This window comes from Ranitomeya variabilis, chromosome 8 (assembly GCF_051348905.1).
Source record: "Ranitomeya variabilis isolate aRanVar5 chromosome 8, aRanVar5.hap1, whole genome shotgun sequence".
Classification (NCBI taxonomy): Eukaryota; Metazoa; Chordata; class Amphibia; order Anura; family Dendrobatidae; genus Ranitomeya; species Ranitomeya variabilis.
In genome coordinates this window covers 168567338-168582763 of record NC_135239.1, presented here as the reverse complement: position 1 = coordinate 168582763, position 15426 = coordinate 168567338, and the positions used below count along the sequence as shown (strand labels likewise).

The 15426-nt window shown below is 46.4% G+C and overlaps 1 protein-coding gene across 6 annotated transcripts in view; it reads right to left on the bottom strand.

The window, feature by feature from the left end:
* GRAP2 (GRB2 related adaptor protein 2) overlaps positions 1-15426 on the bottom strand; it is a 378673-nt gene that overhangs the window by 9298 nt on the left and 353949 nt on the right. For all 6 annotated transcript variants that reach the window (XM_077278043.1, XM_077278040.1, XM_077278045.1 and 3 more), the window contains one exon: positions 2296-2467. In XM_077278043.1, the coding sequence (XP_077134158.1) occupies positions 2296-2467 (172 nt within the window). The remainder of the gene's footprint in view (positions 1-2295; positions 2468-15426) is intronic.

Sequence of the window (15426 nt, the reverse complement as noted above, 5' to 3'; positions counted from 1 at the left end):
GTTAAATGTTCATTTTTATTTAAACATTCCAAAAATTCCTGTGAAGCACCAGAAGGGTTAATAAACTTCTTGAATATGGTTTTGAGCACCTTGAGGGGTGCAGTTTTTAGAATGGTGTCACACTTGGGTATTTTCTATCATATAGACCCCTCAAAATGACTTCAAATGAGATGTGGTCCCTAAAAAAAAATGGTGTTGTAAAAATGAGAAATTGCTGGTCAACTTTTAACCCTTATAACTCCCTAACAAAAAAAAATTTTGGTTCCAAAATTGTGCTGATGTAAAGTAGACATGTGGGAAATGTTACTTATTAAGTATTTTGTGTGACATATCTCTGTGATTTAAGGGCATAAAAATTCAAAGTTGGAAAATTGCAAAATTTTCAAAATTTTTGCCAAATTTCCATTTTTTTTGCAAATAAACGCAGGTAATATCAAAGAAATTTTACCACTATCATGAAGTACAATATGTCACGAGAAAACAATGTCAGAATCGCCAAGATCCGTTGAAGCGTTCCAGAGTTATAACCTCATAAAGGGACAGTGGTCAGAATTGTAAAAATTGGCCCGGTCATTAACGTGCAAACCACCCTTGGGGGTGAAGGGGTTAAAGGGAGTTTGTCACACCCAATCCTCAAATTGAAACTAAGCAGATAGTCAGGTATGGGACTTGGCTTCTAAAGACTAGTTTTCTTAGATACTATCTAGGACACAATCTTTATTCATTATGCAAATGAGGGTGCTCGGTGCACTCTTCCTGTGACCACGTGCTGAGTGCACCGTTCCACCCCACCCACTTTGTTGATCAGGGCTTGCTGGTCTTGAACGAGCGTTGCCTGAACTGCAAACCTGGCCTTGAATTCACATAGTGACACTGTAGGAGCCGAGCAGCTGCGCACACATCCTCTTTCCTCCTTCTGAGGTCTCTTGCTCACTACATCTCCATAGATCATTTTACATCAGACAGGGGAGGAGGATCGGTGTATGCACGCTCAGCTCTAGCACTGTGAGCTTTTTGTTCCGGCTTGGCAGTGTCAGTATGTGCATGCACGGCCACGTTTTCAGGATAGGGAAGCAATATCAGGACAGTGGAGGTCCAACACACAGCACCTGCACCGATCAGCTGTTATTAAAGGGGTTGTGCTGCCCTTGGCTAGTAGTCTGCTGTCACTCCTATGTGACTGCAGACTTGAGAATCTTCACATTGCATGCACTGCACACAGTGAGCATCACTGGCGCCAGGAGCGGGTGGTCATGTGACTGCAAGTGTGCGATTTGTATACTTCTGGCCACCTTCCAACCTTGTTCAATACACTTACATTGAGTAAGGCCACTTTCACCTAATGCTTTACAGACATCATCGTCGCCATTGGGGCTCACAATCTAGAATCTCTATCAGTATGTCTTTGGAATGTGGGAAGAAACCAGAGAACCTGGAGGAAACCCACGCAAACACGGAGAGAACATACAAACTCCTTGCAGATGTTTTCTTTGATGGGATTCGAACCCAGGACCCCAGCGCTGCAAGGCTGCAGTACTAACCACTGAGCCACCGTACAGTACTAACCACTGAGACAGTGTGCTGCTCCAAAGGTGAGATACTAGTATCACAAGTCTGGACAAGAGGAGCAAACAAAGGCAAAAGAGAACCCTTGTGCAAGAACAATATATGGGCCCTTTCATATTAATAGCCCTTCATAATGCAAAATTGCACCTGCTTTGGAAGCGGATGAGGGCCCCCTTATCTCTTGGGCACAGGTTGCACCAATTTTATATCCACACCTGCTGGACAACCCCTTTAAAGGCAAGTATAGAGATGAAATTCCCTAGGCTTTACCTGTGATAGGAGCTTTTATGTCACCAAGGGAAGTGTTAGGAACATATGTACATTGATTGCATCTTTACATAGGAGACACTTTTGAAATCAAGTGTAATAGTTCATAAATTGTCTGGTCTTTGCTGCCCTCTGTTGGTAGCATATCATGTTACAGAGAGAATCCTAATTGCAGATGTCCTGCAATGAAGAACTAACAGACAATGGAGTATTACCGCCGGTTCTGTAATGCATGGAACTGCATGGGTCTGTGCTAAAGTAACAGCCGCTATGGGCACAGAGATAGAGTCTGTACTAAGGAGATGTGCTGCTCCCCGCTCGCTGGGCGCTGTATACCGGCATTGGATTTCTGAATCACATTGATCACAATATCTTATCAATGTATTATATAAACTCTATTATGTTACATACGTTCTATTATATTCATCTATGTATGTTGCCAAGTCATCTTGCACTTCTTACCTGTGATTGGGAATAACCTTCTACCTGAAGTAAAACGTGTTTCTGCCGGGAGACGGACACGTTCCTGTAATATTCAACAAGTTTGTTGAGTGACTTGAATTTTTCTGACCACAAGCTGTAATGTCCTGTCTTGTCTCTTATGACTTTAAAGTGTTGCACATCCGCCTCATGCCTATGGAAAAATACAATGATGACAAATAGTATAAAAACAATTAGATAAAATAAAGTCTAAAAAAGTTATTTCATGACTATAATGTTGCAAAGGTTGCAAGCGCAGATAAACCCTGGGGAAATGCATGGAAGACATCGGGTGGCGCAATTACATCACTCTATTGCCTGTCCTGAATCAGACTGCAATAAATAGAAGCAGAATCCTGTTGCTCAGCATGTGAACGGGGTTACGAAAATGTCATTTTTTTTTTCAATTGACACAAACTTGGCATTTTTATATAGGGATAATTAGGGACATACGTAGAAATCATGGAGCCCCATAGCAAAAGTTCTAATTGCTATGGGGCTATGTCCCTCCCCTGTCATTAAATGTATGGCTGCATATACATTGTGACCCTGTATACTCTGACAAATATATGTTTTAGTAAAGCCAGGTAGGACAGCGTCAAATCCCAACTCTGCAGGGTTTGATTAGAGACACCTGCATAGCTCTTTACTAGAAGCAGGAAGTAGGTTCACTTGGTGTGCAGTGTGCTGGGGACTGAGCAGTGTGGAGATTCTGCTGGGAGCTGTACAAGACTAAACAGAGCCTGGTGAAGTGCCAGGATTGCCGCATAGGTGATAGACAGTGATCTGTGTCTGGGAAGAGAGTTGAGAAGACCTCTTTGTGCATGTCGCTCTCACAGAACTTGATAGACAGGTGGGACACTTATCTGAACCGGAGAGACCACATGTGCCTGTATATGGACTGTTTATTTTGTTCTTTTATGCCAGAGAAAGGCTGTTTCCAGTCTGCTTGAAGATTATGCACTTAAATTAACCTCCATGTTTGACCAAGAAACTATGTGCCTGTGTGAATGCTACCAGCTGCCTAAAAGCGAGTAAATCTCTATATTTAATGTTTTGGATGCAGGCACTGAATCCAAGAAGCACAGATGATAGTGGGTGTTGTGAATTCCGCTCTTGGGCTCCCTCCGGTGGTTGTAAGTGGCACTTTTGTGAGTTCTGCTCTTGGGCTCCCTCCGGTGGATTTAAGTGGAACTGCTGCTCCTTGGATTTAGCAGTCAGCAGCTGCTTCCACTGATCGTTTATTCTGGCTCGGCTATTTATCCTGGCTCTATCCTTCAGCCAGTGCCAGTGGTCAATGGTTCCTGGTTGGATTCACATCTCTGCTTGGATTTCCCTGATATTCTGACCAGTTCAGCAAAGATAAGTCCTTGCTTTGTTCTTTGCAGTCCACTTGTTGTGGACTTAATCTTTCTGCACTTTCTATGTTTTTTCTAGTCCAGCTTGTCACTATGGATTTATTCAGTTAAGCTGGAAGCTCTGGGAAGCAGATTTACCCTCCACACCTTTAGTCAGGTGTGGAGATTTTTGTAAACTCTGTGGTGGATTTTTCTAGTTTTTAATACTGACCGCACAGTATTCTGTCCTGTTCTATCTATCTAGCTAGACTGGCCTCCTTTGCTACACCGTTTTCATTCTGCGAATGTCATTTCCCTCTCCACTCACAGTCAATATTTGTGGGGGGCTGTCCTTTCCTTTGGGGATTTTTCTCTGAGGCAAGATAGCTTTCCTGTTTCTATCTTTAGGGGCAGTTAGTCCTCCGGCTGTGACGAGATGTCTAGGGAGTGACAGGAACATCCCACGGCTACTTCTAGCGTTGTGTTAAGCTCAGGAACTGCGGTCAGTACAGGTACCACCTCCTCCAGAGCACGTCCCATGTTGCTCCTAAACCACCAGTTCATAACAAGTGGGATAAAGTCTGTATGTCCTGGGTAAAGGCAGCATCAGCATAGCAAACAGTCAGAAACTATGGAGGACCTTGTGAAGCAATTAGTCCAGGTGCAGCAGCAGCATCAGCAGCAGCAAATAGCTCTCTTGGCAGAAACTGTCTGGGGCACGGAGGCTGCACTTTCCGTCAGCCCAATTGCAGTCCAATGACTCATCATAATGCAAACTTCCACCTGCCTTGGAGAAGGAAATGGACCCCTTATCTCTTGGGCCATTGTGCAACTGTATAGGTTGCAGCAATGATATATCCGCCCTTGTGATAGCCCCACGGCCATCCTATATGCAGAATGATGGTCCACTGTCCCTCTTTATGCAGCATGATGGCCCTACAGCCCCTCTATATGCTGAATGAGGTTCTACAGCACCCTATGCTCAGTATGATAGCTCCTCAGCCATCCTGTACACAGTATAAGGGCCCCACAGCCCCCTATCCTCAGTATGATAGCCCGCAGCCATCCTGTACACAGTATAAGGGCCCCACAGCCCCCTATGCTCAGTATGATAGCCCCCCAGCCATCCTGTACACAGTATAAGGGCCCCACAGCCCCATATGCTCAGTATGATAGCTCCTCAGCCATCCTGTACACAGTATAAGGGCCCCACAGCCCCCTATGCTCAGTATGATAGCCCTGCAGCCATCCTGTACACAGTATAAGGGCCCCACAGCCCCCTATGCTCAGTATGATAGCCCCCCAGCCATCCTGTACACAGTATAAGGGCCCCACAGCCCCATATGCTCAGTATGATAGCTCCTCAGCCATCCTGTACACAGTATAAGGGCCCCACAGCCCCCTATGCTCAGTATGATAGCCCTGCAGCCATCCTGTACACAGTATAAGGGCCCCACAGCCCCCTATGCTCAGTATGATAGCCCCGCAGCCATCCTGTACACAGTATAAGGGCCCCCAGCCCCCTATGCTCAGTATGATAGCTCCTCAGCCATCCTGTACACAGTATAAGGGCCCCACAGCCCCTTATGCTCAGTATCAGGGCCGGACTGGCCATTGGGCACTTCTGGCAAATGCCAGAAGGGCCGGTGCCAGTAGTGGGCCGCAGCACGTCTACTCACCCCCCCACCAGCGCCGCCGCCGCATTCAACTATACCGGCTTCTATGACGCCGGTACACTTGAATGCAATGATTGAGGAGAGAACGTCTGCTGATGCACCCTCTCCCATCATTCCCCGCTCTGCCTCTGACACTGCGGGTGCGCGCGCACTCACTGTATGCCAGGCAGTGCAGTGGCAGCCGCCAAGACAGGAGCAGGGAGCAACGCGGTTACGAGGAGAGGTGAGGAGTGTGTGTTTTTTTTACTGGACTGTGGGGCCATTCTCGGAGGGGAAAGAAAGATGCGGGCTGTGCTGTATACTGCTACGTAGGCTGTGCTGTATACTACTATGTGGGCTGTGCTGTATACTGCTACGTGGGCTGTGCTGTATACTACTATGTGGGCTGTGCTGTATACTGCTAAGTGGGCTGTGCTGTATGCTACTATGTGGGCTGTGCAGTATGCTACTATGTGGGCTGTGCAGTATATGCAGCGCCCCAGGGGCCTGGTCGTTGCAGTAATGTTGTTCTCCTCTAGGGCGGAGTGATGTTACGTTTGGAGGCAATAAAGGAGATCTCTTTACCAGGTAACACCAACACACAACACACTTCACACTCCAGTCCACCAGGGAGAGCTATGCTCCTATTGATTAGGGCACTCTTCACATATAGGTAAAACTGGTGGTCTGGATAAAGTGTTAGTCAGATGCTGGCTGGGCTTCTCCCAGCTAGTTGCTGCCTGAGCTCCGCTCAGGGAGTTGGTCCCTGAAAGGGGTGGGATCCTGTCAGAGGCCTAGACAGAGGCCACGGAGCTGCACCTGCCCCATGGGCGGCAGTTCCTAAGAACGAGACATTGAAAGAGAACTGCATTGTAGAGAGTGAGAAGAAGTCATAGCAAAATGAGAGGAAACCAGAAGGAGTTCTGCCCTACACAGGCTGCCTCCTTCTGAGGCGCAGGATCCCGGTAGCCGGAACATCGAGGGATCAACAGTTCTCTATGCCTTGCTCCAGAGACCAGCAGGACAGCTAATTCCAAGTTACCTGCCCGCCCTATACCCAGGAGGCAAGGTGGCACCCAAGAGAGGCTGGGGCATGATAGAGTCCCTGTAAAAAGCCTCACGCCACCGGTCATACGGGTTTGTCCTATCCATCTGGGGGACAGAGAGAGACACAACATCTAGAACATCTACAACAGTTGTGAGGACCTTATGAGAGGCTCAGCAATAAGGTACTACAACACCCAGGCGCTAGAGAAAGGCTACTGATTTCCACCTGGATAAGGGGACTCTGGATTTGCCTCCAAACTGGCCAGACTCTGCCTGCCCTGTGATCTGGTGCTCTGGACTGTGGATGCTGAAGCCTTCAGTAAAGGTAAAGAGACTGCAACCTTGTGTCCTCGCTCTTCACTGCGCCTCACACCATCCACCATCTACACACTGGGAAGCCCTGGGGACATACTTCACCTGTGGGAAGGTATACCATCTAGCTGCCATAACATCACCCCAGTGGACCCCTAAGCAGCATCGGTCACCCTGACCGAATACCACAGGTGGCGTCATGAACATTTCCCCTTTAAAAACCTTTCCCCCCTTTTTATAATGGACCTCCGAGGGCCACGGACCGGGTCAGCCACCGTGACATCCCCCTTGAGAACTGAAGGACCCGGTACTGAGTACCCCACTGCCCGTGGGGCACTCCATATACTACTATGTGGGCTGTGCTCTATACTGCTATGTGGGCTGTGCTGTATACTACTATGTGGGCTGTGCTGTATACTACTATGTGGGCTGTGCTGTATACTACTATGTGGGCTGTGCTGTATACTAAGTGGGCTGTGCTGTATACTACTATGTGGGCTGTGCTGTATACTACTATGTGGGCTGGGCTATATACTACTATGTGGGCTGTGCTGTATACTGCTAAGTGGGCTGTGCTGTATACTACTATGTGGGCTGTGCTGTATACAACTATGTGGGCTGTGCTATATACTACTATGTGGGTTGTGCTGTATACTGATAAGTGGGCTGTGCTGTATACTACTACGTGGGCTGTGCTGTATACTACTACATGGGCTGTGCTGTATACTGCTATGTGGGCTGTGCTGTATACTGCTTCTTTGGCTGTGCTGTATTCTGCTACATGGGCTCTGCTGTATACTGCTAAGTGGGCTGTGCTGTATGCTACTACGTGGGCTGTGCTGTATATTACTGTGTGGGCTGTGCTATATACTACTGTGTGTGCTGTGCTGTATACTACTACTTGGGCTGTGTTGTATACTAGTACGTGGGCTGTGTTATCTGCTATGCGGGTTGTGCTATATACTATGCGGGTTGAGCTATATACTATGCGGGCTTTGCTACATGCTATGGGGGTATATTGTATTCTATGGGGGAGGCTGTGTTATATACTATTGTGGGGGTATATTCTATTCTATGGGGAGGCTGTGTTATATACTATGGGGGGTATATTATATTCTATGGGGGAGGCTGTGTTATGTACTATGGGGGGCTGCATTATATTCTATGGGGCTACATTATATATTATGGGGAAGTGGGCTGTATTATATTCTATGGGGGCTGCTGTCATGATCTCCATGGCCAGAGAACTAGCATAAGCCTCTATAGGAACAAGCTCTTGGAAGATGTAACTGTACTGACCATGAACTAAACCTACCGCATCATCTAGAAGTAGCCAGGTAGCATGTCCTACTTTTTATCCCTATATGCCCAGCGCCGGCCGGAGAACTAAATAATGCTAGCAGAGGGAAATATAAGACCTGACTCACCTCTAGAGAAATGCCCAAAAGGAGACAGAAGCCCCCCACATATATTGGCGGTGATATGAGATGAAACAACAAACGCAGCAGGAAAATAGTTTTAGCAAATTTGAGGTCCGCTTTCTAGATAGCAGAAGACAGAAAGCATACTTTCATGGTCAGTAGAAAACCCTAACAAAACACATCCAGAAATTACTTTAGGACTCTGGCATTAACTCATAATACCAGAGTGGCAATTACTGATCAACAAGAGCTTTCCAGACACAGTAACGAAACTGCAGCTGTGAACTGGAACCAAAATACAAAAACAAAACATGGACGAATGTCCAACTTATCTAGTAGATGTCTGGGAGCAGGAACAAGCACAGAGAGGCTTCTGATAACATTGTTGACCGGCAAGCATCTAACAGAGAAGCCAGGTTATATAGCGACACCCAGATCTAATCAGAACAGGTGAACAGGGAAGATGATGTCACAAGTTCAATTCCACCAGTAGCCACCGGGGGAGCCCAGAATCCAAATTCACAACAGTACCCCCCCCTCAAGGAGGGGGCACCGAACCCTCACCAGAACCACCAGGGCGATCAGAATGGGCCCTATGAAAGGCACGAACCAGATCAGAGGCATGAACATCAGATGCAGTGACCCAAGAATTATCCTCCTGGCCGTATCCCTTCCACTTGACCAGATACTGGAGTCTCCGTCTGGAAACACGGGAGTCTAGGATTTTTTCCACAACGTACTCCAACTCACCCTCAACCAACACCGGAGCAGGAGGCTCAACGGAAGGCACAACCGGTGCCTCATACCTGCGCAATAACGACCGATGAAAAACGTTATGAATAGAAAAGGATGCAGGGAGGTCCAAACGGAAGGAAACAGGGTTAAGAATCTCCAATATTTTATACGGACCGATGAACCGAGGCTTAAACTTAGGAGATGAGACCCTCATAGGGACAAAACGAGAAGACAACCACACCAAATCTCCAACACAAAGCCGAGGACCAACACGACGGTGACGGTTGGCAAAAAGCTGAGTCTTCTCCTGGGACAACTTTAAATTGTCCATCACCTGCCCCCAGATATGATGCAATCTCTCCACCACCGCATCCACTCCAGGACAATCCGAGGATTCCATCTGACCGGAGGAAAATCGAGGATGGAACCCCGAATTACAGAAAAACGGGGAAACCAAGGTGGCAGAGCTGGCCCGATTATTGAGGGCGAACTCCGCCAATGGCAAAAAAGCAACCCAATCATCCTGGTCAGCAGACACAAAACACCTCAGATATGTCTCCAGGGTCTGATTAGTCCGCTCGGTCTGGCCATTAGTCTGAGGGTGAAAAGCAGACGAAAAAGACAAATCTATGCCCATCCTAGCACAAAATGCCCGCCAAAATCTAGACACAAATTGGGTTCCTCTGTCAGAAACGATATTCTCAGGAATACCATGCAAACGAACAACATTTTGAAAAAACAGGGGCACCAACTCGGAAGAAGAAGGCAATTTGGGCAGGGGAACCAAATGAACCATCTTAGAAAAACGGTCACACACCACCCAGATGACAGACATCTTCTGAGAAACAGGCAGATCTGAAATAAAATCCATCGAGATGTGTGTCCAAGGCCTCTTAGGAATAGGCAAGGGCAACAATAATCCACTAGCCCGAGAACAACAAGGCTTGGCCCGAGCACAAACGTCACAAGACTGCACAAAGCCTCGCACATCTCGTGACAGGGAAGGCCACCAGAAGGATCTTGCCACCAAATCCCTGGTACCAAAAATTCCAGGATGACCTGCCAACGCAGAAGAATGCACCTCAGAGATGACTTTACTGGTCCAATCATCAGGAACAAACAGCCTATCAGGCGGACAACGATCCGGTCTATCCGCCTGAAACTCCTGCAAGGCCCGCCGCAGGTCTGGAGAAACAGCTGACAAGATAACTCCCTCCTTAAGAATACCTGTGGGGTCAGAGTTGCCAGGTGAATCAGGCTCAAAACTCCTAGAAAGGGCATCTGCCTTAACATTCTTAGAACCTGGTAGGTACGATACCACAAAATTAAACCGAGAAAAAAATAATGACCAGCGCGCCTGTCTAGGATTCAGGCGCCTGGCGGTCTCAAGATAAATCAAATTTTTGTGGTCAGTCAATACCACCACCTGATGTCTGGCCCCCTCAAGCCAATGGCGCCACTCCTCAAACGCCCACTTCATGGCCAAAAGCTCCCGATTCCCAACATCATAATTCCGCTCAGCGGGCGAAAATTTACGGGAAAAGAAGGCACAAGGCCTCATCACGGCGCAGTCAGAACTTTTCTGCGACAACACTGCCCCAGCTCCGATCTCAGAAGCGTCGACCTCAACCTGAAAAGGAAGAGTCACATCAGGCTGACGCAACACAGGGGCAGAAGAAAAACGGCGCTTAAGCTCCTGAAAGGCCTCCACAGCATCAGGGGACCAATTAGCAACATCAGCACCCTGTCTAGTCAAATCGGTCAATGGCTTAACGACATCCGAAAAACCAGAAATAAATCGACGATAAAAGTTGGCAAAGCCCAAAAATTTCTGAAGACTTTTAAGAGAAGAGGGCTGCGTCCAATCACAAATAGCTTGAACCTTGACAGGATCCATCTCAATGGAAGAGGGAGAAAAAATATATCCCAAAAAGGAAATTCTCTGAACCCCAAAAACGCACTTAGAACCCTTGACACACAGAGAATTAGACCGCAAAACCTGAAAAACCCTCTTAACTTGCCGGACATGAGAGTCCCAGTCATCCGAAAAAATCAGAATATCATCCAGATACACTATCATAAATTTATCCAAAAAATCGCGGAAAATATCATGCATAAAGGACTGGAAGACTGAAGGGGCATTAGAAAGACCAAAAGGCATCACCAAATACTCAAAGTGGCCCTCGGGCGTATTAAATGCGGTTTTCCACTCATCCCCCTGCCTGATCCGCACCAAATTATACGCCCCACGGAGATCAATCTTAGAGAACCACTTGGCCCCCTTTATGCGAGCAAACAAATCAGTCAGCAACGGCAATGGGTATTGATATTTAACCGTGATTTTATTCAAAAGCCGATAATCAATACATGGTCTCAAAGAGCCGTCTTTTTTTGACACAAAGAAAAAACCGGCTCCTAAGGGAGATGACGATGGACGAATATGTCCCTTTTCCAAGGACTCCTTTATATATTCTCGCATAGCAGTATGTTCAGGCACAGACAGATTAAATAAACGACCCTTTGGGTATTTACTACCCGGAATTAAATCTATAGCACAATCGCACTCACGGTGCGGAGGTAGTGAACCCAGCTTGGGTTCTTCAAAGACGTCACGATAATCAGACAGGAACTCAGGGATTTCAGAGGGAATAGATGATGAAATGGACACCAAAGGTACGTCCCCATGAGTCCCCTTACATCCCCAGCTCAACACAGACATAGCTCTCCAGTCAAGGACTGGGTTGTGAGACTGCAGCCATGGCAATCCCAGCACCAAATCCTCATGTAGATTATACAGCACTAGAAAACGAATAGTCTCCTGGTGATCCGGATTAATACACATAGTCACTTGTGTCCAGTATTGTGGTTTATTATTAGCCAATGGGGTGGAGTCAATCCCCTTCAGAGGAATAAGAGTTTCCAAAGGCTCTAAATCATACCCACAACGATTGGCAAAGGACCAATCCATAAGACTCAAAGCGGCGCCAGAGTCGATATAGGCGTCAGTAGTAATAGATGACAAAGAGCAAATCAGGGTCACAGACAAAATAAATTTAGACTGTAAAGTGCCAATGGAAACGGATTTATCAAGCTTTTTAGTACGCTTAGAGCACGCTGATATAACATGAGTAGAATCCCCACAATAGAAACACAACCCATTTTTCCGTCTAAAATTCTGCCGCTCGCTTCTGGACAGAATTCTATCACACTGCATGCTTTCTGGCGTCTTCTCAGTGGACACCGCCAGATGGTGCACAGGTTTGCGCTCCCGCAGACGCCTATCGATCTGAATGGCCATTGTCATGGACTCATTCAGACCCGCAGGCACAGGGAACCCCACCATAACATCCTTAATGGCATCAGAGAGACCCTCTCTGAAAGTAGCCGCCAAGGCACACTCATTCCACTGAGTAAGCACAGACCATTTACGGAATCTTTGGCAGTAAATTTCAGCTTCATCTTGCCCCTGCGATAGGGACATCAAAGTTTTTTCTGCCTGAAGTTCCAAATGAGGTTCCTCATACAGCAAGCCCAAGGCCAAAAAAAACGCATCCACATTGCGCAACGCAGGATCCCCTGGTGCCAATGCAAAAGCCCAGTCTTGAGGGTCGCCGCGGAGCAAGGAAATCACAATCCCAACCTGCTGTGCAGAGTCTCCAGCAGAACGAGATTTCAGGGACAAAAATAGCTTACAATTATTTCTAAAATTCTGAAAGCTAGATCTATTCCCTGAGAAGAATTCCGGCAAAGGAATTCTCGGCTCAGATACCGGAGCATGAATAATAAAATCTTGCAAATTTTGTACTTTTGTGGTGAGATTATTCAAACCTGCAGTTACACTCTGAAGATCCATTATTAACAGGTGAACACAAAGCCATTCAAAGATTATAAGGAGAGAGAAAAAAAAGAAAGACTGCAGCATAGACAGACTGGCAAGTGATCCAATTAAGAGCACAGAGGAAAAAAAAAAAAAAAAACTCTCAGCAGACTTCTTATTTCTCTCCTTTCTCAGCCAAGGATTTTAACCCTTTAGTGGGCCGGTCAAACTGTCATGATCTCCATGGCCAGAGAACTAGCATAAGCCTCTATAGGAACAAGCTCTTGGAAGATGTAACTGTACTGACCATGAACTAAACCTACCGCATCATCTAGAAGTAGCCAGGTAGCATGTCCTACTTTTTATCCCTATATGCCCAGCGCCGGCCGGAGAACTAAATAATGCTAGCAGAGGGAAATATAAGACCTGACTCACCTCTAGAGAAATGCCCAAAAGGAGACAGAAGCCCCCCACATATATTGGCGGTGATATGAGATGAAACAACAAACGCAGCAGGAAAATAGTTTTAGCAAATTTGAGGTCCGCTTTCTAGATAGCAGAAGACAGAAAGCATACTTTCATGGTCAGTAGAAAACCCTAACAAAACACATCCAGAAATTACTTTAGGACTCTGGCATTAACTCATAATACCAGAGTGGCAATTACTGATCAACAAGAGCTTTCCAGACACAGTAACGAAACTGCAGCTGTGAACTGGAACCAAAATACAAAAACAAAACATGGACGAATGTCCAACTTATCTAGTAGATGTCTGGGAGCAGGAACAAGCACAGAGAGGCTTCTGATAACATTGTTGACCGGCAAGCATCTAACAGAGAAGCCAGGTTATATAGCGACACCCAGATCTAATCAGAACAGGTGAACAGGGAAGATGATGTCACAAGTTCAATTCCACCAGTAGCCACCGGGGGAGCCCAGAATCCAAATTCACAACAGGCTGCATTAGATTTTATGTGGGATGATTGCATCATACTCTTTGATGGGGCTGCATTATATTCTGTGGGGAGGTGGGCTGTATTATATTCTATTCGAGGCTACATTATATTCTATGGGGGGTGTTATGATCTGGTGGCCTAAGAGCAGCATGGGACGTCCTCTGGAGAAGGTGGTACCTGTACTGACCGCAGACCCTGAACCTAACACCGCAACTAGAAGTAGCCGTGGAATGTACCTAGCGCTCCCTAGACATCTCGACACAGCCGGAGGACTAATTACCCCTAGAGATAGAAAAGGGAAAACTATCTTGCCTCAGAGAAAATCCCCAAAGAACAGGCAGCCCCCCACAAATATTGACTGTGAGAGGAGAGGGAAAAAACATACACAGACTGAAATGAGAATTTAGCAAAGGAGGCCACTTCTAGCTAAATAGAAAGGACAGGACAGAGTACTATGCGGTCAGTATTAAAACACTAGAAAATATCCACCACAGAAAATACAAAAACTCCACAGCTAACTAAAGACATGGAGGGTATATCTGCATCTCCAGAGATACCAGCTTGGCTAAACAAATCCTTATACAGACCAAGCTGGACAAGACAAAACATGGAAAATAACTGAACAATAAGACCACAGCATGTGGACAGCAAAATAAAGGCCAGAACTTATCTTTGTTGAAAAGAACTGCAAAGCAGAAGAGACCAGGCAGGGGTGTGAATCCTCCAGGAACAATGGACAGCTGGCACTGACTAAAGGGTGAAGCAAGACTAAATAGCCCTGTCCAAATTGCAAAAAGTGAAAACACCTGATAAATGCTGTGATTCAGAGACAGCAGCGCTACCACTTACAACCACCGGAGGGAGACCAAGAGCAGAATTCACAACAGGGGGGCTGTATTATATTTATATTCTTTGAGGGGTGATTGCATCATACTCTATGAGGGGGCTGCATTAAACTAAGAGGGGGCTGCATTATATTCTATGAGGTGGCTGCATTATACTTTGGGGTGGCTGCATTATATTCTGTAGGGTGGTGGCTGCATTATACTATATGTTGGCTGCATTATACTGTATCGAGGACTATGGGGAATACGTTATACTATATGAAGAACTATGGGGTGCATTATACTATGGGAAGTGAATTGTACTACATGGATGACTATGGCGGTGCATTATACTATATGGAGTACTATGTGGAGTGTATTATGCTCTATGGAGGACTGAGCAGTGTATTTTAATATATGGAGGACTATGAGGAGTGTATTATACTATATGGAGGACTGTGGTGCACATTATAATATATGGACTATGGGGTGTATTTTACTAAACAAGTAAAATGCTACATATTCAGAAAGAGGCCGGGAAACAAGCATTGAACAACTTCAGAATTGTCGATCAAATTCATTTAGCGGCCACAACTCAGCGCTTGTAAATGCAACCGAAATGCTTTTGTGTGATGTGCAATATGTTAGCATTTGGGGCCCCATTTTAAACTTTGCCTAGGGCCCCACTTTGCCTAAAACCGGCCCTGCCTACAAGTGTACAAAGATATTATGCAGCCAGTCACCATGTGACAAGTGGGCCTGTGTAACCTCAAATGCCAGGGCTGAATTTTAGTCCCTGTCCGGCCCTGCTCAGTATGATAGCTCCTCAGCCATCCTGTACACAGTATAAGGGCCCCACAGCCCCCTATGCTCAGTATGATAGCTCCTCAGCCATCCTGTACACAGTATAAGGGCCCCACAGCCCCCTATGCTCAGTATAATAGCCCCCCCAGCCATCCTGTACACAGTATAAGGGCCCCACAGCCCCCTATGCTCAGTATGATAGCCC